The 25,419-nt window shown below is 35.0% G+C and overlaps 1 gene segment (V, D, J or C); it reads left to right on the top strand.

Annotated features, from left to right (window-relative positions):
- Positions 1 to 268: 268 nt before the first annotated feature.
- LOC148828411 (T-cell receptor beta-1 chain C region-like) lies at positions 269 to 25,419 on the top strand. The segment is given in 7 exon segments: positions 269 to 315; positions 571 to 873; positions 13,913 to 13,975; positions 21,385 to 21,723; positions 22,649 to 22,666; positions 23,494 to 23,600; positions 24,460 to 25,419. Coding segments are annotated over 7 exon segments (900 nt in total).

The following is a 25,419-nucleotide window of genomic DNA, read 5'->3' as shown; positions in this document are numbered from 1 at the left end:
TTTATATCCCTCTGCAGTGACAGAACTTTATCTTTGCTGTTAAGTGAACAGACACTTGACAGGTAAAATATTAGACCTACATCCCAAGTAATGAGCTGGATAACACTGAGCATGGGTTCTAGCCCCTCCTTGTCACCACACCCACAGGCTTTATTGGCTGTATTGAAGAGTGTGAAGCTCCAATTGGCTGCCATCAATGATGACATCACTGCCTAGACCTGCTCATCAAAGAGAGATAAGCAGGTCCACTGAGTGTCATCACCTGGAACAGGATGGAACTCCTCTATCTCCTCCTGGCAGTGCATCTGTCTATTGGTAAGAGTTTTTACATGATTATTTGATAAACACATTTATATTCTATTATTCTTTAGAAATATTGTTTTTGAGAAAGTAATGTTAAATGTAAATAATAATATAATACTATTTACTGCAATAATTTCTATGCTATATTTTCATATGTACTACACATGCTTAAAAAAACAATATTTTGAAATGAAATTATAAACACTATATTTTTTGTCAATACACAGTTTCATGACCCGTGCTTACTGTACTTTATATCTCTATCAGGTTTTTCTGATGGAGTCACTGTCATTCAGGAGCCTTCAATCATGCTGAGAAAGCCTGGTGATAACTCTGGGAACCTCCGCTGTGAACATGATGATGACACCCACTTGACAATCTCATGGTACAGACAAAACTCTGATGGCCGAATGGAGTTAATAGGGTATTCCCCTGGTGAAGGCAGTGCAGATATAGAGCCAGCATTGGACAAATCCAAATTTACAATTCACAGACCTAAAACAAGAAATTCCTCTTTAGAAATCAAGAGACTGGAGCCTACAGACACAGCAGTGTATTTCTGTGCATCAAGTAAAGCACAGTGACTCAGACCAGCCTCACAGCTGAACAACAACTGACATTCGACCACAGCTCTCAGATGATGTGGAAGGGAGAATGATCCATCCCAGCTGCACTGTAAATTAATTGAAAAAAAATATTAAAGGTTACAAAAGAGAGGAGGTAATTTGTCTAATGTTGCTAGTTTGATTGAACATAGTTTATCAAAGAGCACTATCGAGTTTGAAATATGGGTCAATGAAATATCAAGGCCTACAAATTCTGCTTTAGGTCAACAGAAGGAAATTATTAATGGAGGTTTGGGTAGCACTACAATGACAGGTCAAAACCATACAGCTGCTGCTACTCACTATCCATAAAGAAATAAGCTGTTGTATATACTGTATATGAAACTGTCACCGGCCAAGTGACCAGGTTTGGCTCAAAAGAAAAGAAACTCCCACACAGCAGTCTTCAAATGCAAACAAAACTGGATTTATTGCCATCAAAATAGGGATAACAAACCCCCCTCACAGGAGTACTCTCCACACCTTTCCTCCGAGGCACCCTCCCCATACTGAGCTCTCCCAGTCCCTTTTATAGCCCCTCCTCTTCTAAGGACCATCCTCTTAAAGGGACTCGCTCACATTTTCTTAACAGAGATAGGCAGTTTGACCAAAATAAAGTATTTAACCATCCAAAAAAAACTTATAAATTTTAACAGAGTCATGCAACCGTGATATATTCACTTAAACAAAACAACTAACCTTACATTGGTTATTTATAGATGGCTCACCAGTAACCTTTCCCTTTAAGATCATTTGTGTGATACTACAAACAGGAAAGGTGACGGGTGGCCATCTTGATCAACACAATACAATACTCCAACGGGGAAAACACTGCAGTGATTTTAGGGAAACAACAAAAAGGGTAAGTATCATTCACACTTCATTCGTATCAAATACACACTCTCAAACATACCAGAAGGGTAGAGGGAAATATTAGAGTATTTCACATTCAGTAAAACAAAGAAAAAATAACAAGTACTCTGTCACAGAAACACAAAACAGCTTTCTTCAAATTCATCTCAATCAACCATCCTCCACCCCATCTCCACCTTGCAGCTACACAATTGTTCAAATGTAGTTTGAGCCTCTTCTTCCAGGCCAGGTTAATGATTAATGGCCAGAAGGCTACTCATTAACCAGGCAGGTTAACCCAAACCTATGTCACTAAATATTCCAAATATTTACAAAGCATCTAATTCTTGGATGTTTTTGTCCCTAGTAAGCTTAATTATTCAAAATCCACTCTGATTGCAGTAAGAAGACTCATATACTTCAAAATGCAAAATCTATACTCTAAGTACTAATACGGAATAAGTACAGTAAGTTATGTTAAATGCATATAAAATTACATACATTTAATCAATATGACTTTGAAAAAAAAATTGCAACTGAATGCATGTAATAATTCAACTGAATGTGAAGTAGGCACACCTTGCCTAATAACAGTATACTTTATAAGAACGTTTAAACAAGTGCTATTAGATTGCAAAGTTGACATTGTCAATATGCATTGTCTGTGATATGACTGAAACAGTTTACCATTTGTCTGCGACAGTGAGATACATGATAAAATGTGCAAATGAAGATGTTTTTCTAAAATCACAAAATCCAAAAATGAGAAAGAACCAATAAAGGTTTCAAAAGAATTTGAAAATTGAAAGATCTTAATGTATCTGTGGTCTACACTTAAGAAGAATGAACAACGATACTCGCTCTTATTCTAATTTCTTTCTCATTTCTTTCTTTGTAAATATAAGATTTACAAAGTTCTGAGTGCTGCTGTGTGACTTCCTCAATAAACATTTGCCATTGCCATTTCATGTTTTTTTAAAGTTAATCCAATTCCAATTCCAAGTGGCACTGAAGTGCATGCATTAAATTACAGAATAGTAAAAAAACTCACCCATTACTGCAAGATGGTATGAACTCTATAAAGTGAGGGAGTAGTGTAGGTGATGGTCCCCAGCCATCATAAAGATCCTCCCATCAGTGTGAGCTTTGGGAGGCAGTACTGTTACTGACAGTACTGTGATGTGTAAAAAACCTATTGGCCAACAGTTTGTATGACATCAAGCTCTGGATTTCTCTTGCTGTATGTCTACAACATCATCATTGACACTTGAGTTTATTAATCTTCACCTTTCCAGCGCAATTTAAAAAATGATTGTGTTCTTCTGTCTTCTCAGTTGGATGCATTATATTATTAGTAAGTGCCCTTTCCTTTTGACATGAGTGACTTAGAGATTTGCTGTCTGTGAAAGCAACTTTCTCAGCACTAACCATCTTGTGTTTTTTCCCAGATTTTTCTCATGGAATAAATGTCAGACAAAGACCTGAAAATGCACTGCGAAGTCCTGGAGACTCCATAACACTGCACTGCGAATATGAGAGCAGCAGCATCTACACTATACTCTGGTACAAACAAGAGAAAATCAAGGGAACCGAATTGTCATTAATGGGGTATTCATTTGCTACCGGAAGTGTGGAAAAAGAACAAAATTTTAATGCACTCAGATTTGTTATAAGCAGAAAAGAAACTGCAAAATCTTCTTTAGAAATCAAAAGCCTGGAGCACTCAGACACAGCAGTGTATTTCTGTGCATCACATGAAGCACAGTGACTCAGACCAGCCTCAGAGCTCAACAACAACTGACACTCAACCACAGTTCTCTCAGCCAGTGTGGAGGAAGGACATTTTTCTCACTTGCAAGATGTGTGCAAAAATCAAATGTTGTGTATTGTTTGAAAATGAACAGCTGCAACCTTTGATTTTCTGTATCTGAATCAACTAAATTGTTATTTTCAAAGGTATCCTAACTTAGAAGACTACTCACACACAAATTCAGTTACACTAAATACAATACAATTAATAAAACCATGTGTGTGACACTCTATTATCATAGGAATAAGAATACATCAAGATAAAATAATTAACTCATTTCAGTATTCATTTAAAAGTAGAAGTAGGTAGGCAGGTCACTTATCAGGCCATAAAGGCCCATGGGGAATGGGGGGCAAGGGCCACCATTTTTCTTGACCATCTGACACTGGAAGTGGAGGTGATGTGGTCAGCATCACACTCTGACTACCCTATTACCCCCAGAAGGATTAACCCACAGTATTCATTTGGAAGGCAAGCTGAGTGGACCTGGGAGCCATCTGGAAGGAATTAGAGCAAGTTACATCACTTGCCCTTACATGGGATTGAACCCAGGGCCTTCCAGTCAGGAGCTAAACACCCTTGCCGTCTGAGCTACCACAGCTCTATTTCAAAACATACTAAAAGAAAATGATTAAAAGTTTCAAACACGTGTTCTGTAGCATCCAGTCATCAATTGTCCAACCACATATTCAAGTACAGAGTCGCAGGGGAACTGGAGCCTATCCCAGCAAGCAATAGGCACAAGGCAGGATACACCCTGGACAGGACGCCAGTCCATGGCAGGTCATACACAGACATACACACTCACACCACAGCCAAATTTAACCTAACAGTATGTTTTAAGGTTTAGACCGGGTTGGTGTTATAGTGGTGAGCATAGCTTCCTTCCAAGTAGCTGACCTGGGTTTGATTTCCTTGTCACCATATCGATAAACCTTCTCAAACAAGTCTGTGATCCAGTTAAAAAGCTATTGAAGGTAAATGCAACCTAACAGTATGTTTTAGGACTGTTTGAAAAAATCAATGCACCCAGAGGAAGCTCACACAAACACAGGGAGAAAATACATGCTCCAGAATTGAACCCAGGCCCGTGGGTTGCTAACCAATGCACCACCATGCTGCCCATGTACTGTAGCAGTCAATTCAAAATAATCTCTGCAACAGAGTACACTGGACAGAGAATTGATATCCTATATGATTGTTGTTTTGAAGGGTAAACAACAGAGTCAAAAAGTATAAAATTGTACTGGTTCACAGAAACACTTCTTGAGAGTACATCTCCATGATATGGCCCACATGTTGTTTCCTCTGTTAGCATCCTTCCCTTATTAAATTTCTTGTCTTTTACCAATTGAATGTGTTGAATGTAAATTTGCTGTTTCACAAGCCCAGGACTGCACAGACTGACATTTATGACTTTCAACAGTTGAATCACCCAGCCCGACAGCCCAAACTTAACCCCAAGCAAATATTCTGTGATCCAACATCTGAAGTCTGCATTTTGTGGTGTATTTTGTGTTACACTGTGCTATGTGTGGTAACATTTTGGTCACCATGTTCCAGAAAAGATATTATAGCTCTGGAATCAGTCCAGAGAAGAACAACCAGATACCAGAATGAGTAGTGAAATATGAAACTGATGGCACAAGTGGAAACTACATGGAAGTGCATTCAAAACCAAGAACAGGAGACATCTCTTTACCCAAATGGTTTTGGGAGTCTGGAGCAAGTTACCCAGCCGTGTTGTTGAAGCTGATTCTCTGGCTTCTATCAATAAACAGCTTGATCCTTGGATCTATTAACTACTAACAACTAAACAGGCTAGATGGCTCAAATGTCCTCCTATCGTTTGTAACTATTCTTATGTTGTTTTAATGAGTCATTTAATACAAAAGAAAATTACACTTCTTCCTTCAATTAACTCTTATGAAGTGCAGTCAGAAGGGTTTTATTGTTGAGGGCTTCCTTGTTTCAAGAACAATGAGTGAAAGTGTCATTTTCTTATGCATTAAATGTGTCATTATTTAATTATATAGCTGAGATGGGATGATCTGTATTTATTCATAAATAATCCTGCAAGTTCAGAATTCAAAGTCTGCACGTACAGCTGGTGGTCTGTCCTCTCAGCCACACCCACAGTCTTTATTCATTAAGCTGAAAAGTCTGAAGCTCCAATTGGCTAACAGGCATGATGACATCACTGCCTACATCTCGCCAATTTTACTGAAACGGCCAAGTCCATCAGATTGAATTGTCTTCAGCTGGAACAGGATGGGGCTCTTCTGCCTGCTCTGGGGACTGCACCTGACTATAAGTAAGTTTATGTCATTATATCAATAATAACTTTTAATGTATTTTCGACAATATCATGTACAATACTACACTGTAATATAGTATTGTATTAAACAATCAAGATACATCAACGTGTGCAGTTATTATATAAAATTTTCATTTCATTTATTTAATATGCATTCAGTATACACTTGTATTCTATTGGAATACATAGATTTTTCATATACGTTATATCTCTTGACCCATACTTTTCTTCTTCACAGGTTTTTCAAAAGGAGTCAATATCACCCAGAAACCAGTGATCACGTTCTGTAATCCTGGGGCTGCATCTGTAACATTTCATTGTGAACATGATCAGAGTACTCACTACTTCATCTTCTGGTACAGACAGAACCAAGGAGGAGAACTGTCTTTATTAGCTTATTCTAGTGGTACAGGCACTGCAGACACTGAACCAGCTTTTGACAAATCAAAATTTACAATGGCCAGACCTCAGATCAAAAAATCCTCTTTAGAAATCAAGAACCTGGAGTCCTCAGACACAGCAGTGTATTTCTGTGCATCAAGAGAAGCACAATGACTCAGACCAGCCTCACAGCTGGGCAACAACTGACACTCAACCACAGCTCTCACAGCCAGCATAATGAAACCAGTTCTTCATCAGTTGCACTACAAACGTTGCAGTTACAAAACCACAGAGGTGCCATTTAGTTTGGGGTTTTTTTTGGGTGAGACATTAGTAGCTTAAAGATTTAAGCTAATCTTATTATGTCTTCTCATTTAGAATTCCACAGAGTCGGCTTCCATAATGTGAAAAGGTCATTTGTTCAAAACCTCTTGTTGTCCCCATAAAGAAATTATTCTTATTTTTTTAGAACTTTCACAAAAATTAAAAAGTATTTAAATGCTAACTTTGTCACACACATACTTTGTTTTGCAAACCAGTAGTGCACATCCATACCAATTTCTTCAATTATGTCAAAAGCTTCAGTTTTAAATTAAACCCAAGCTACAGCTGAAATATACTTACGGTAACTAGCATTGAGAAAAAACGGCTTCAAATTCAAATAAAATTGCTTAGCTAGGTGAGTCCTGTCTCACAAGATCCTGGGTTAGGGTTCATTTCCCAATGAATTTCACCTCCATTATGATATTTTTCACACTGTGCACAAGCCTGTATGCATGGATTTAATGTTAAAGGTTCTTTGACCACTTATTTAATATGATAATATTAAAATTATCAATGTGAATTTAAACCAGAACAGCAGGTTAAATATACTCAATTAACAAGTAGGAAACACAACCACAACTGCAAATATGATTAAACTTTTGTAAAAGTTATTGCTCTGATAGATTCCTATTTTAATATGCCCTGGGTTAGGGTTAAGGTTAGGGCTAGAGATTTTTTATCTCTAAACCTCTAATGCTTTAAGGGTTCAATCACCACTTCTTATACAGGATGATATTGCAGATACATCCACAATTGCTTCAATGATGTCAAACATATCATAATAATTTATTAATTTAAAACAGAAATAAAGGTTAATATGCTTCATTCAGAAGGATGAAACAGAACAACAGCTGCAAACATATACAGTATAGTAATGTTTAAAAACCTGGATAAGTGTTAGGTTTAGTGTTAGGGTTCACCATAAATAACCCCTTTATTAAGATTTTTTTCTCAATCCAAAAAATCCTCTAGAAAGGATTTTAATGCTTACCAGGTTCTTCTACCCCTTTTTCTAAAATGTAATATACCCCATATATTCTGTATTATAGACCCTATATAATCTGTATAGCAAGAGCAATATCTTTAGTGATTTAAAAAGTACCAGTTTCAGCTTAAACCCGAACTTCACATGAAATATTAGGATTAACAAGAAGGAAATACAACCACAGCTGCAAATGAAATCAATCTTGTACACAATAATTGTTACTCTGATCCTAGTGGATAAGTGAACACCTCTAGCCTAAAAAGATTCAAATCTTAATCAGCCCAAAATGAGGGTTAGGGTTATGGTTAGTTTAACAGATAAATTGGTCAGAGATAAGATTTATTGTCAATGTTCTCAAGCCTTTCAAAAGAGCTTTAATGCTAAGAAGTTTCTGTCATCACTTTTTCTCCAGAGCAATATTGCAGATTGCATGGCAATTTCTTCAATGATTTCAAAATCATCAGTGGACATAACAAACTACAAATGAAGTTTGTATTTGTATCAAAAATTCAGATAATATTTTTTGAAAATTCATTATGCCCATGGATTTTTTCCTTGTGCTTTTTCCTGCTGTAGCTCCTGATCTATAGCTTTTGTGTGATTTTTCTCACATTCCGTAAGAACATAAAGAACATATATTTTATAAATACAACAAATTTTTTTTATTAACGTTCCTATTTTGTACTCATTTGATACCACAGTTTCCTGAACCTAAATTATGATGGCAGGTGCACAACTACCATTTAGCTGTATGATTAGGAACTGGTTGTAAAAAAGTCAGTAGCTTGTCAAATATCGACCCCTGCAGGATTTACAGTGCATTTTCTGATTCTGATTCATAAGGCTCTCTTTCTGCAGCATAAACAGAATTCATGTTTTCTTAGTAATTGTGAAAATTGCTCATGTGCTCATTAATTGCACTCACACAGATACTGTGCTCTGATAAACATCATTAATGAATCACTAAAGATCACCTTTTCCCTGCAATCTCTGCAACACGTTTGTATGATCTGAGTGCATTCCTAGGCAAATAAATATCCTAGGCAGTATGTGGGGAGGTACAGTACACTGGACTTGGTGACATCTAAAAACAACATTGCTTGTTCCCAATGAAATGTATACAACTCTCGGTTAAATTATTGGTCATCAGGCCAAATTCATTGATAAAACTGTCTGCTTAATGGCATCACAGCTTAAAATGATATTGAGTATATGCAACCATAAAATGACTATCTGTCTTGCACTGGTGCACATTAAATGTTATCAGTGTTATACAAAGGAATTTGGTCATTCTTTTACAATATTTGGAATTTAAAATATTCTGTGCTCTGACAAGTACTGACTCGTCACCTTTGCCTCTTGAAGTTCTAGTTTGGATGTCGAAGAAGAAAATCTCATATGATTACTGTATTGACAGATTAATACAGATCTTATTTCTTTTTGCCTGTGTCAACCGTAGAAAAAGAAACCAGTTTGAAGCTGGGTATTCAGATGATGTATTTTTTGTACTTTTAAATGTGGAAATGAAGAAAAAGTGAGCAATGTAAACTTATAATAACCTATTTCTTCAATAACAAAAAGAATTGGATAATGATAATTTGATGACAAAGTTCCTTTGAAAGCCAACAACTAACTACAGTATGAGAGAAAAAAAGAAAAAATGTAACTCACAGAATTAGGTTGCTAATATCCAGTTCCCAAAAGAATACAAATATGACAAAGCTGTAAAGATCATAGTGCTTAAATAATCTTTTAAACAATATTTTCATGTCATGTCAGTTTAGGTTCATCTTGATTTATACAGTAAATACAGACATCATTCACTGAGACATTAGCCTTAGGCTGTCAAGCATGAATTTCAAAACCTGCTATGCCCTTGAGTCACCTTTACCAAAGAGACTCGTCAGTGGTATGGCACAGTGCCGTGCTTTATATTATTTCTGGGTGAGAGACGTCCCATTTCCTTCCGGAAGGAAAGAGATTACCTGCACTTCTGACTTTGTGAGGGCTGTTTCAGAGATGTATAAATAGAAACCATCAGCCTACTGTGCTCTCAGCTCCATGACAGACACCGGCAGAGGAAGTCGACTCAGAGAGCAGCTGAGTTTTTGTGTGACAGTCTAACACTGTGGGGACAGGGGGCCACGGTGATACATTCCCATAGACCGGCTGTACAAAAACCTCCCAGCTAAAAGCGCTGCTGCGAAAACGTCAGCATCTACTGTATGAGCAGTTGTGTGGAGTCAGGAGGGATGAAAGTGGCCAGAACACGCCTGGAAGCCAAAGGAAATATTAACTTTCACTGCTATTTTTTTCAATTTTTGGTCCAATGTCCGAAAGCAACAGTATGTTTATATCAAATTTCTCTGAGAAGAAGATGCTTTGGCTACTGGAATACTTACTTTTAAATTCATAAGAGAAAACTCCAGGAACAATAATTATAGGTTATTTGATGATATCATAAAATAATTATCAATGACATATCTTCAATTTTCTATGAAAAAGAAGAAAAGCTGTTTCCTTAGAGATGGTAAATTAATATAGGTTGTTTTTGTAACAGAATTACTTTGTGTGATACTGGAAGTGTAGTGTACTTTGGAAATGGGACTAAACTAACTGTTTTAGGTAAGTAAAACTCTCTGGCTTTACTTAAACCAAGAATTTATATTGAAAACTTAGAAAACATGAAATGTTCATCGACTCAATGATTCACACAGTCATTCACTTATCGTGCTCTATGAACTGAAATGGAAGGGCAGAAATTAAAATATATTTTATTTATCATGCCATGGCTATTTTTGTTCAAACAATAAATTGATTAATTTGATAGAACTTTCTATAATTGAGCAAGAGATTTTTATGCTCAGTCTCATAATACTGTGACAACACCCCAGCATACTTCGGTGAAGGGACAAAATTGACTGTTTTAGGTAAGAAATCCATTGTATTTTCATTTGGATTATAAATTATTTTAGAATTTTAGGGTGTGGTACCTGGTGATAGTGACTTTATGTAAACTGAATAGGTACAAGCTATGTAGACGTTTCCAGACTCGTCATGCTATATTAAATCTAACGGCCAGAAAAACTGATGTGAAATCACCTGAAGGGTTTTTGAACACTTTAAAGTACCTGCTAAAAATCACCAAGGTGTTTATGAAATGTCACATAACTTACATTAATACAAAAATACAATATCAAAATATAAGAAAACTAGAAAACATAAATAAATGGTCTGTTGGTGGTTTTGGACAGTATATCATTGGATCGTAAAAGAGTACAAACATTTTGTTTTCATTTCAAAGTTCATTTTTGCATTACCATAACTTATAAAAGCAGATGAGCTATGTTTTTGCACTTTTTGACAAACGAATTTTGCACTGTGCTAATTATGAAGCCTACTTTGGCCAAGGCACTAAATTAACAGTCCTAGGTAAGTAAATCTATGTTTTTTTAAGATGAATTCAGATACATCCTGAGCGAAAAGCTGCAATAAACTGTAGTTTCAAAACTCCAAGGCTTTTTGTTACATCAACAAAACAATGTGCAAACACAGAATATCATTTCGGGCCAGGCACAAAATTAACGGTTCTTGGTAAGTAAAACTTTGAATGTACTGTAAACTAATTTTGTGAATTTGGGAAAAAGTTAATTACTGGTATAATTTGAATGCAAACATTGCATCCTATGTACTGTAGTTCAAAATGGACATTTGGGGAAATTGCTGTTTGCATTTAGATTAAATGACTAGTCAGTTTTCAGTTTGAAAAACAACACCTCCCAAACGTCTTGTAAAAATGTTTTTTGGAGACTCCAGCTGTTGTATTTTAACAATGGGCTTCAGTGCTGTGCCTCTGGAGGCAGAGAAGCATACTTTGGAGATGGAACCAAGTTAACAGTTCTAGGTGAGAAAGTTTTCTTTTAAAATCCGTACCAGTTATACTAAGACGTGGTTAAACATACTGTAGATTAATCAATTACTATCACGATTATTCTTCATCTCATACACACAACCACATTGCAGAATATAATTCTAAAGATACTAAACAATGCAAATGTTTAATCAATTAAAATGAATGCACAGCAGTAAAAAGAAGCTTGACTCACTTCCACGTTTATGGAATAGTCCTATTGCTCTGTGCTCATCTTCTCCACCAACTTTCGGTGCAGGGACGAAATTAACAGTTTTAGGTAAGAAAATGAATGTAACTGGTTATTTTATTGTTCGTGTTGATGCTAACAAAGGGGAAAAATTTACAAATACTCAAGTAACAGACAAATATGTGTGGAGTTTCACTATATAGTTGTCTGTTTGGTGAATGAAACCAGAAGATAATCTGTGTTAGGAAAAACATGTTGAATACACAGATGGAGGAATGGAACGATTGTACCATGTAGAATTATGACAGAAACATAACTTTGCAGATCGTTTCAAAATCATTAAGCTGTTGTTCCCTAGAAAGGCAATCAAATTACTGTAGTACTTCTTGTCCACTTCATTGATGGAGACTGGAGTTTGCAATAAATCATTCAAAGGAAGAAATTACTTAGCAGGGACACAATGAAGTGAACAGGGAAAACAGTTTGAAAGGAACAGGGCTTTGATCACGTAGTTCAGAACATTTCTAAGCTATGAAAAGTTGCTTGGCTATCAGCCCAGATCACCAGAGCCTCAGCTACCCAGTTCTTATCAAGCCAGTGAACGGCGTGAATGCCGCACAAGCATATTTTGGAAATGGAACCAGACTCACAGTACTAGGTAAGAAAGCAAAAAAAATAAGGCGATTTTATAATGAACCTTGTTCTGATACTCCAGTGCGCCATGTGTGATTGACAATTGAAAGAGCAGAAAGTTTGTATTTTGTTTGTAAATGCTGGTCAGCCTGGTGAAGAGTTTTGTCCAGTAATAGATTCTAAGCAGCTGTAAAAAGTATCTGTGCTTTCAGTAGAACATTATTACATGAAACAGAATTTATATTTTATCTCATGAGCAGTTGGAAAAGTGAGTGGCAGTGATCATAGCTAAGGTAGATGTAAGGAGATGATAGAAATTTAGTATCAAAGTTAAAATGCTACACAGTTTAATATAATGGCCCCCTTTGCTGGATTGATCAGTTAGATGGCAAGAAATGATGTATTAACAATAATTCATAATAGAAATTCTAAAAACTGAAAAGTTTCAACTAATTCAGTCAGCACTTTCTTTTTTTTTCTCATAAAGTGTATTGGTTAACTCTTGTAATGACTCTTGTAGTGACATACTGTAGCTATCCTTTGGTGATACACATATTTTTTTATCTTTACTCATGATTATAGCTTGAATGTACACAGCTCTTATGAAAACCTGAGAGGATTATAACTCAAATGTCAAACATGTTAGTGATGGCCAGAGACATGCTGTTTCTGCTAAAAAGAAAAAAAATCTTTGTGTTAATAATTAATGATAAATATTTTTTTAATATTGCTTTTATAGCCTTTGAATAATTAGATATGATGATAATGTGCACCAGTGTTTGTAATCTAGATCAGAAAGCTGCTTGAGAAATGGCACCGTAAGATATTAGCAGTTATTCAGTTATTCCAGAGCTTGTCTGGTTTCTGTGGCTAGGCTGTTTTTCTGAAGCTCTGTAACAGTGTGAACTACGATCCAGCTATCTTCGGCAACGGAACAAAACTGACAGTTTTAGGTGAGAATTCTGATTCAAAATCTCTCTAATGCCCTTAAAGTTTCTGTTATCTTTTATCGTTGATTGTATATGAATTCACAGAATAATAACTTTTTGTCAATGAAAAAAACACGTATGCCTTCAAGTAAGGCTGCAGTCCAGTCAGATTTGAGGATGGGAGAATAGTTCACAGATGAGACTCTTTTTGAGATTTTTGCTTGGATGTCTCAACACTGTGCTGGCCTGGAGGCTTATTTTGGTGAAGGCACCAAGCTAACAGTTCTTGGTAAGTTATTGTCGTAAACTTTCAGTTACATGTCTCATACACCAAATTTATTAAGATGAATGATAGACAGGACATGACACAAATGTAACAAACATTCAACAATCCAGTTCTCTTAAGATTTGTTTATGTATTCAATAAACAACCTACAGCTGTGCCAAAAATCCTCTTATTACTTAAGAACAGTTGAAAAGGGAAAACTATAATGCTTAATTAAATCCGTTAATTATTTGTTACTTAGCAAAACATTCATTTTAGAAAATAATTGAAAACATCCTTTTATCAAAAACTTGCAAAGTAGTCTTGGAAGTCCGACTAGGCTGTGGGGATTGTGTCAGTAGTCATGCTTCACTGGCAGGGAGTGAAGCCAAGCTTTTTGACACTAAGCTTTATCGCTGTGCTCTACCAACCCAGCTTTCTTTGGACAGGGCACCAGGCTCACGGTTTTAGGTAAGAAAACAAATGCAGTAATACTCTATAATCAGAAAGCAGTTACTCTTTTTAAGTCTGCAATGTTGATGTCTCTTAAGATGGAAGATGCTGACACAAATTATGAAAAAATGTTGCTATGACAAGGATAATAATCTAATCTCAGTACCTTAGAATCAAAGATGCCAGTTTGTGCAAAATACGGGTAGTTTTTTGATGCATTAACTAGCAACATATCACATTGTGTTGGTTTCTTCTGCATAATTTTAGTGATGTTTTAATTACAATTACTTTTATACAATATTTTCCTTTATATATTTTTCTTATGTATTATAAAAAATAAAAACTGTCTTGCAGTATATTTACCCATCTTCAAAAACTGGAACATCAAAATATATCATGTCTGTCTGCAGTGTAGTTTTATTCATACTGTAGGTCTGATTGAAAATAGCCTGTATAGATTGTGCTGTCCTCACATATTGGGTGTCTTAGGACACTGAATTAGAAAAAATTTACAAGTGCACATTGACAAGGTTCTCTGGCCACAGAAACAGGTGATGTCTCCATTTAATTTGTTTTACATTTTTTAGACATTAATTGTGATCAACAGTATATGCAAAAGTCTAAGCACAAATAAGCCAAATGGCTGCTTGCCCCAGTATTCCAAATTTAGACAGTTAGTTGTGAGCATATATTTTATTTAACTCTAGTCCTACTGTATGTGGCCTGCATAATACATTCAGTATGAGATGCTATAATAACAATCTTCCAAAAGACATAAAAGTTGTTATAATAACCTAAATCCTAATGCTAAGCTTAACCCTACCTTTACCCCTTAGCCTACCCCTACCTAGTCACAGTCCTTAAACCAATACTTGTAATGTGTTCTGAACACCAATGTATTTGCTATGTGTTTTGGAAGGATAGTCACAAGGATTATGAATGTAGTGGCATCACATAGAGGCTGCATAAGACCGAGAATTTAAATAAGAAGTTGCATTATCATGTGGTCTTTGACATTCTTTTGAGCATTCCTTTGGCTCAGAATCCATCTAAGGTGAAGACCAACCGTCACAGGTGTCTGCAATGGCAAGTTCCACAATGCAAGTTAATTAAGTTCCTGACAATTTGAGAATAAAAAACTTAGTGCCACCAGAATGAAATGGCCTGTAAAGGTTTGGTACAGAGGTTCATGCCCCCTGTACTGCAGTAGTGTAAACTGGCAGGTGCTAAAGGCCTGTTCAGTGTTTTCTGGCTGAGAGCCCAGAGCCCATTTCTGGTCTCTGAGTAAAAGCAGTTTTTCTGCAGCTGCTAAGCAATGTGAACAATCAACCTGCTTATTTCGGGAATGGAACGAAACTCACTGTTCTAGGTAAGAAAACAACAAAATTCCTTCTTATCCACAGCGAGGAATGCCTTCCCAGTGGAGTTTGACTGGGAATCAGGCATTTCTCTTCTTTCAATTCTCCTATGTCATCAGTTATCAAGAGAATTAAATCACTGTAGGAACGACACAGGGAGCTGATATAAGCAGGAATTGCAGTATATAGAACTGAAATCCCGTTGGTGTCAGTTTCTCAATGCTGGAAATACGGTACAATGAAGTACAGTACATCTGATGTCAAAGAAAATGTGAGATTAATGGTGACAGGAAAACTACAGTAAAATAGGTATTAACTCGGGTTATACTGTATAGTTTAAATAATCAGGTAAAAATCCACAAAGAGTTGGTTTTAAATAAGTTAAAATAGTGCCTTTTTTGTTTAAATCCATGACCTTTTTTTTAATTGTAATATATTATAAAGTACTTATACCAGCTATGTTATAATAATCCCTATTCTAAGGCAAATTAATGCTGAAATAGTTGTCAAATTAACCTTTTTTGGCTTAACAGGATCCTTTACATTTACATGTAAAATAAATAACTTTCTGGTCTATACTACTAAGAAACTACATATAAAGACCCTGCCTTATTTGCTTAGTTTGATGCAAATTCACTTGCTCTGTATTTTGGTTGTAGTTTGATCGTTAAGGCACTAAAAGACCATGGAGATAGATGTTAGAAAACATTTACCTGCACAACTGTTTTTATATCTTTTTAAGAAAAATACACAGATTGGAAGATGTTGGATGGATCAAATTTAAAGTCTTCAACTGCAGCAGCAGTGTCTCTTCGTTCACTGTGTAACTTTAGCTGGTTATCCATTTTAAATTAGAGTAGTGTTTGATTAGGGCTTTAAAATCTGCTTTATATTAACGGAATTTATGGTAAAACCAGACACTGCCTAGTGGTAAACCAAATCTCATGTTTTTTTTTAAATCTATAAAGGCGTGAATGCATTTGGTTTAGATGCTTGTAAAAGCAGAGAGAAGCTATGCTCCTACTGTGCTGAACAGAATCACCCTTGTGCCCTGGGTAGCCAGTGTAGGCTGTATCTCCTCACAGTATCTAGGTCAGCATAACAGCAGGCACAGACTTATTTCACAACTCTGCACCTGCAGCTGCTGGTTTTGCTACCAGTAAAGCACAGAGTGTACTAACCGAGAACAGTACTTCGGGAACGGCACAAAGCTGACTGTTTTAGGTAAGATGCATTCTGAGCCATTCTTTAGTGTTCAGGAGCACTTCGTCAAGTGCACTTCTGGGAATCCTGAAATAAGAGGTTCTCTAAAATATATGTAACATTGTGAAGTGAGCAAAGCACATGGCTACATCAGTTTCTATAGTATTGCGTTTCATGGCATGCGTAGTTGCTACAGTATTGTCAACACTGCATCGTGATAATAATATAATTATGCAGGATTAAGGTCTAGTAAGGAACATGTATTAATATTTTGATTGTGCTCTTTGGTAAACCCTGTGTTTGCAGTGTAACCTAATTTCAAGTCTTTTGAGCCCTACTCAAGGTGCTCTGGCAGACAGCCAAGAATCCTTTTATATTTTCTGAGTAAATGCTGTTTTTCTGCAGCTGCTTAACAATGTGAATAATGAACCTGCTTACTTTGGAGAAGGAACCAAACTCACAGTTCTAGGTAAGAATGCATTTTCTAAGCAGGGAACCATTATGTGCTATTAGCTTTAGGAGAAGCGATTTTAAACCCTTAATCTATAATATAAACCAGGTTCCAACCTGAGATCTGGATTACATAAAACTCAAAAGCAAAACCAGGAAAGACCATCTAGGCAAGTTCAAATTATGAATGATAGCCTCAACAGTTCATTACATCCAGAAATGGCACAAAATGAAATGAAAAATTTAAATTTATAGTATCATTAGAAAAAAAACAGGATGGCGATAAGTGTGACAAAAGTCTGAATTAAATGCAGATAATACTTCACAAAATTATCATTTCCATTAGATGCACCTACTGTACATTATCAAATATTAAGAAGTAGGGAGAGTTAATGTCACTCGTGCAATAGGTTTCAATGTGTACTGTAGCTTTAGCATAGTCTGGCACTTCCTCGGTTTTCTAACAGCATATTAGCATTGTGCTCTGGCAACTACCCTCTGTACTTTGGAGAGGGAACAAAGCTAACAGTTCTGGGTAAGTAAAAAGGCAAAAGCAGTAAACAAGCCTCACTTTATGATGTACAGCACTTGGACCTGAAGGATCTTGGTCATCCTTCTTGCTTCATTTTAAATAAACATACATACTGTATAGTATTGTGTATGAGTGACATACAGTATGAATTTTAATTAACTCTTAATGTTAGAAAACTTAACTCAAAAGCAGAAATCAAAGTAAACTGTCACAGACAACTGTCTCACACTTATGAGGGCTCATCAATGTAGACGAGCTGCTCTTTGGCCAGTGGGATGGGTTTAATGTGGATCTCATAAAAAACATATTCTGCTCATATATTTATTATTAACTCTCTTGTGTATGCACTGTAAGTAAAGTATATGTAAATCTATATATTTACACCATATGAAATCTTGGTAAATAGCATTACCAGTGGGCACAAATTTTATTAGTGTTGATTCACTGACTGTAAGTAATTCTAACAAATTAGTCTTTGATCAGACACAGACCAGAAGATGAAAATCCATTTCTATTTCTATTTTAATGCAGACATAAACATTTTCACATTGCATAAAGTACCAGCAGAGCATTTACTGTATAATGCAACATTCTTATAGAAAATATAAGCAGCAGATTATTAGAATTTTAAAAACCTAAACTTTTTTGTTGTGATTTTGCGGTAACCTCTATTTAATAGACATATTGTATGGTCTTAAATTGATAACCATACCATACATGTAGTATTTGTGTTTTTAGAATTTAAAATACAGTCTTTCTAAATGGAGAAAATATTTAATAAATGAGTTTATGCAAATGACATGTGATGTCAGATGTTCAAAAAGTTCAAAATAAGAACCTTTGCAGACTAATCATTAAAAGCTTAAATCACTGAATATATGATGTTTTAAAGTTTGTGTATAACATCTTAGTATTTGGTATTTTATGGAAAAAATGCTCATCAGTATGCCGATCATTATCTTATAAAACTAAAATAATGAAAAGATTGCATGTTTATCTGAAGAGGCCTCCTTTATTTTCGACTAATGAAATGTGTGCTCTTATTTGAGTGCAGGTGTTTATCTTTCATCTGGGTTAAAAAAGCAACATTCTATGTAATGCTGTAGTTTCTCTGTGGTTGAAGAAAAAATTTAACTAAGCATTGTTTCAACCTTTTGCCACAGAGTTATAGTTATAGAGAAAACAGTAAAATAAATTCTCAAACTGTATGCAAAGCTGCAGACGGGATTTTTGTAAAAGTTGTAGAGTGCTGTGCTCCAACACTTCACCCCTGCACTTTGGTGGAGGAACAAAATTAACTGTACTAGGTAAGAAAGCAAAATACTACAAAATTGCTGAAGCATTTAGCAAATGGTTGGAAAAAATAAAGGCTGCTCTCATTTAAGACAGAACATAAAGCAGTTCTTGGATGGCATCCAAAGGCATGGTTGTGTCTTTTTTCACCAATGCTGGTAATCAGTGGCTGCCTAAATGAAAGTTTTATTTCAGTAAAAATAACATTACAAGTCTAAGCAATGTGCAGTTTGTAACTCAAAAAATATTTGTTGATTTTGGGATAAAACTCTGACGAGCAGGACATGTAATTATTTTTATTTACTAAAAAGGTTGGCCTTATTTTATGTTATATCAGGAATATTCCTGTGCTTTGGAATGTTTCTTAATCACAGGCTTGAGACAACACTGGTAAAATTGCATACACAGATTGTGTACTCAGATGCTGGGCTACTTAGATTTTCATTGAAAAAATAATGAGTTAAATGAATAGTACTGGTATGATACTTTTTGTAAAACAGGTTGGGTATTTAACTCACACAGAGGCAGCTTTTAGAAAGTAGTTTATACTTCAAATGATCTGGCTCCTACCCACATTGGGGAGTGAAGCAAAGATTGCAATATGATTGCAATCCTTAATTTTGACTTGGTGAGGAATGGTGACAGCTTAGGATAACCATTAGTACAGCCATTGAAGCACTATCTTTGCAGAGGAGAGCAAAGGTTTTTATGCACTATATAATGGCTGTGCTCTGCAGATGTTCAGTACTTTGGTGCAGGAACAAAACTAACTGTTTTAGGTAAGTAAGAAAATGTCATTGAAACGAAAAATATTGGTTTCATATATCCTAATGGTACTTCACTAGATCGGGTTAACTTAAAAGTTGAGCAGGAGTTCGATAAACCTAGAGCCAAGTACGGTTTTATAAAAATATTTCTTACTCATAATAATTAAAAAAAACAGCTGTGTTTGTTATAGGGTAGTGAGGCTAATGCCTTCTTTTTATAAGGACTCATTGTTTTAAATTGCAGCAAGAAAGACATACGGTCTCTTGTCTGATCTCAGTCAGTTCCTCTAAAAGCTTTCCCAACATATGACTGAGACAGTATCTGACTTGTATCAGTGGTCATCATTCGAAAAACATTTAACTGGATGTTTTGGTTTTGTAACAATTTGCCTAACCAATTCCAGGGCACTTTCATTCTCTAAACATGATTTTTCTCTCCTTAATTTCAAAAAGCACCAAGAAGGTCTATAGCAACTACAGTAAAAGAAATATTACTCAAATGTGGCATGTAGAGCGCTTCAAAAAGCCTTTTAATGATACCCCATTTTGTTGAATGAAATAGGCACTAAATACTTTTTAAAGAGAATTATTTAATCAAAAATTTAAATGCTCAAAATGAACACTTTCCTAGGGTGAAAGTAGCTAAATTGTAAAAAAAACTGCAAAGAAAAATCAAAAGCTAAAATATAATGGTTGCATCATATCTCACCCTTTTTGTGAAGGCAAACCTAAATTTGTTCAAGTGTACAAAATTACTTTGACAATTTCCCGGGTGCAATAATAGTGGTTTACTTAGTTCAAAATAAATACATAGATCTCTGCATAATGTGCTATACTGTATATGAAACTAAGGTAGACTAATATACTGCATTCCCAGGAAAATGCATAACTGCAATACAAAGGAAGCTACAGATAGAGTGTACTGAAAGTCAAATATACTAGATAAATTAAAGCAACAATTAAAAGTTAAATGAAAAACTTTATGCAAATTACATTATTTGCTATAAAGAGTAGCATGTTTGGTACATTTTTAAGTTTCGAAAAACATAGAACCCAAAATACATAAATAATGAATTACTTTAAGTTTTGACCTGAATAATCCAGTATTAATTTGGTGATTTACTGTTCTCCTAGCTACAAAATGTATGGGGATTATAAAAGTTTGTAGGTGACAAAAAATCCATTAAGCTCTTGAGACAGACAGTTAGACCTAGAAAATGTCAACTGTATTTTATAGTTTATCAAAACTATTTCAAAGGTGTCCCATAATATCTTTGAAGTACAGTATCATGCTATGACACCCCTATAGATACAATCATGCTCTAGTACTATAGACCAATTTTTAAAACAAGATAATGCTACTAAACATCCAAAATAAATTTAACTATAATCGTTGAAAAAACTTCATATGAACATAATAAAAACATAATGTTTGTATTCAGATTCATAATTGTATTGTTTATTGTAGTCTTTATAAAACCGATGGAGAAATTAATAAAATATTTGAAGGTTTTTTTCTGCTCTCAACCAATTTAATGCTTCTGAAAGCGGATATAAAAATCAGTGAACATTGCCTAGGTATTTTAACAGTGAAAGACAGATTAGGAATGTCTTTATAGTTTAATAATAGTTTAATAATACATTGTTATCAAAATAACAATTATATGGATTTCATATTTCACAAGTCAGTCACACTATGCAGCAAAGAACTTAAATTGCTACTGAGGGAAAAATGTGTACCGATTGTGAAGTCAGTTATAATTTTTCACTGATATATAAATATATATTGCTATTCTCCCCTAATCTAATATTTATTTCTCACAGACCCAAATGTTCCTGTTACATCACCCAGGAACCTCAAAATCCTTAAGCCCTCTAAAGAAGAGATCAAAAAGAAGAAAAAAGCCACGTTAGTGTGTGTGGCCACTGGTTTCTACCCTGACCACATCACTGTTTCTTGGAAAGTCAATGGACACAACCCAACAAAAGGGGTTAAAACAGATGATGCAGCAATCAAGGGCAACGACAAGAAGTACAGCATCACCAGCCGGCTGAGAGTCAGAGAAAAAAATTGGTTTAACCCCAAGAACAAATTCACCTGCATCACCTCCTTCTACAATGGATCCGCCAATATAAGAGATGAAACGCACATCAATGGAGAGGGTAGGTACAGCAGAACTGCAACATACTTGAGCTGGATGTAAACAGCACAGGTGTGAGAATGGCAAATGGTATTATTTAAATTAAATCTTCTTTTTTTAATTTGGGGTGGCCAAAACAATCCAGTAATATAACAAACAAGAAAAGAGCACTGTCATTTTCTCTCATACTGTAGCTCTCCCCCATGCCCAGCACCGTCTACAGGTGCCCCAAAAAGTTATTAACTTGAATATAGTTCATCCGAAAGGTTTAAAATACAAATAAAGCTTAAAATAGGAGGCTGTTTAAGTTATTTTCATTAATATTATGGTTGATGTTGATATTTAAAAAAATCTGGATGACTCATTGTTTGGAGAAAAAAAACTTTGCAAAACACAAAATGGGAACATCTACACACCTAATTTTTGACAAGGGAAACAGACAACTATAAGATAAATGTATTTTAAGTTTAAGAGAATAAACAGTTACAAGCCAATTAAATTCACAAGTACTATTGTCCACAGCTTTAGAAACAAGAAGGTACAAAAATTAAATTCACCATAGGATTGACAGTCAAAGGACTGGAAAATTATGTGTTTAGCAAACCCTTGAAAATCATGGACGGCAATTGAATGTTCTAGACAGGTTTCAGATCTTGCACAACTGGCCCTCAGGTTATTTTTCGATTAGTCATGGCTCTTTCTCTAAGTATTGAAGGAGCTGGACAATCTCCTCCAGACTTTCCATTAATCATTTATCTCTTCCACTTGTTTGAGATTTTCTACGTATGTCAGAAGCTGCAGACTGTATTTTGAATAAATACTTTCCATGAAGTATTAAAGACCTTCTTTACGGACCACTTTATCCTATGTTTTAGATTTTTGGGCTAATAATTAGAAGTGATTAATTGACATGTCTCTGATACAGTTTACTCTTTTCTGAATTACAGGTTGTGGCCTCACTGCAGGTAAGTTTCCATTTTATTACACGTTTATTACAACAAAGTATCATTAACAAATCATGAATTCCATGATTTAGTGTCTAAAAGACCATGTGACCTTCCTCAATTAACAAACAAAACCTAATGAACAGAAATAAAGGTATTTTTAGAGACTATTACTAGCCTCTCCAGCTGCTCGGGGGTACAGTATAAGGTACATTGCCCTCTCCTCAACTGGTCAAGACTGCATGAACATGCTAGGTATCACATTACTTTAAGGACGAAGCCAAAGGTTAAATATAACTCACAGCATGTTTTAATGGTATAGAGCTACTTTTAACACTGTAATGTACAAAGTCTGCATTATCTTGGCTAACATTTTATTTTACCTTGCATTGTTAGACAATACACAATTAATTGATATAAAGGTTTAGTGATAATTTGGTGCATAAGATTCTGAGTGTCATTATTAGGTCTCCATATCAATGGCAGTATAGGGAAGGCTGTTGTCAATACATCAGTTCTCATAGAGCAAATGACTAAACCCAAGAAAATTCTTCTGCTTCCAGAATGCATTTGATTTGTGGATGGACAACCCCTTACACAAACACCTAATTACCATGCAAATCATTACCCTCACATACATGTTTAGATTTGTTTCTCTACATAATTAGAAATATCTACTGTATTTTTAAATGAATCACTGAAGCTGCTTAATATGTTGATACTTTTCTGTGGATATTTAAAGTATATCTTTTAGATTTCTTAATATCATGTTCTATTTTGAGTTTTTTGGATGTTTTGTTTTAATCTCTGATAGCTCATTGTTACTTCTTCTATCAATCTTGTTTTAGATGCTTATGTGGGAAGCACAAAAAATGTATCCACATACTACGTAATTTTCCTTGGCAAATCTGTCATATATGGGCTGTTTGTGACTGTTCTAGCATGGAAAATAAAGGTAAGGCTTCCACACAAAAAAAGACTGTTGATTTCAACTAAAACATTCCATACACTAGAATTGAGCATTCACCCTCTCTTTCATTTTGTTTTCCTCAGAAATTAATACATATTAAGTCTCCTGTTGATTTGCTCTAATACAGTTCTGGAATTATTTCAATCAATTTTCAGTGGAAATTACGCTGTTTATAAATATTGAAATTCAATATACTGTACACACATTAACAATCTCCTTAGAAAACAGCAAGTTGTGTAGTGAGATAAGCAGATTAAACTCGGATTTAACACCTGTGTACTATGAGTAGAAATTACCATTGAAGGAGCATTAGGAAACTGAACAGACAGAACCAGCACCCAGAAAATCAAGAAACTCTTGCCACATGTCCATCTCCAGTTTTCTTAAGCTTAATTAGCCACATGAAGTCTCAAGCTGTAGACAAAAGAGGATTATGTGTTTTTTTTACTTTATAATTTAGTTACATAGAAATTATAAATATATGAAAATATTTGATGAACAGTACTGAAATGTTACAGTATTTAAAACATTATAAAAGGGATACCACTTTTAGAAATATAATCAAAAATCTACAAAGCAGGTACAGAAGAATCAATTGACGCAACAACAGCAAGGAATACAGTAAAATAGGTATACCAAAACAGATCTTAGACAAAAATAAGGAAATGCTGATGAAAATCACTTTTCTTTAAGACAGTTTATCATTTTTATAGTATGGTGAGGAAAGGTTGTAATTTGAGACACAGGTACTGTAGTGAATCATGTTTTATTGCAAAATAATTCACAGTTTTGGTGCAGGGAGACCTTATAGATTCATGACATTTGTTTGTATTTTATTCCACAGAAAAATTCAGGAAAACATTACAACTGAAGGATTGTAAAACCAGTCACATAAGAAGAGATGTGAAACTACTATTTGCTTATAAAAGGATATTGCCTTTACATTCTGGTAACCATGATGTGCTATAGGATTAGGAACTGGCACTAACATGACCTTCTACCAATCGTATAACTTCAGTTTCCTTTTGTTCCAAAAATTATAAGGGAACAGTATCACTTGCAATGAGGTATGCAGAAGTGTATAAGTGAATTACTGCTGCACTAAAGAATTTTTTAATACCCTGAATTACACATGAGTGTTTTACCTATATGAACTCTGTGTCTGTCATAAATCCTAAAAATAAAGTATTTGTTTTCTGCAACTCTGTCAATAAAGACATTTATTTTGGAATTTATGAAGCAATATGTTATTAGTGGTTACAATGCACATTACTTGACAAACAATCAAATTAATCTTCAAATTAAACTAATCCAACTGTAAGTAAACGTAAACCGTCGTAACTATAGTACCATACAAATGTAGTAAATGTAAAGGCACCTCTCCTGTTATCATTAAGGCAATATACATATTGTATTTGTTTATAAAGCCAAATCTACAATCTGGATATTGACAAGTTTGTCAGTTATTGTTGTTTTGTACTGTCTGATGCTTCTATTATTTTGTGCTGTAATTATATAATTATCCAATTATCTACAATGCGCTTTTTCAGCTGTCTGATATTTCATATCCTGTGTAGGATATAAAAACGAAGAGGAAAAATTAACTCAACTGTGTCTGAAATTCAAGTTGAAAGGCAAAAAAGCAAACATTATCTATATTAATCCTTAAGTGAAGTGATATTTGCTGTTGTTATACATTGTTTTAACTCTGTAAAAAATGTTAAATATAATTTGTGAAAACCATCTGTTTCCCTTCTGTACCTTCTCTTTATATAGAGAATTAAAATCATTTTCTTTCTCACAA

Source organism: Atractosteus spatula, chromosome 9 (genome assembly GCF_055471065.1).
Source record: "Atractosteus spatula isolate fAtrSpa1 chromosome 9, fAtrSpa1.hap1, whole genome shotgun sequence".
Classification (NCBI taxonomy): Eukaryota; Metazoa; Chordata; class Actinopteri; order Semionotiformes; family Lepisosteidae; genus Atractosteus; species Atractosteus spatula.
The sequence above is the reverse complement of the archived record's forward strand: the minus strand, read 5'-3'. Positions and strand labels throughout refer to the sequence as shown.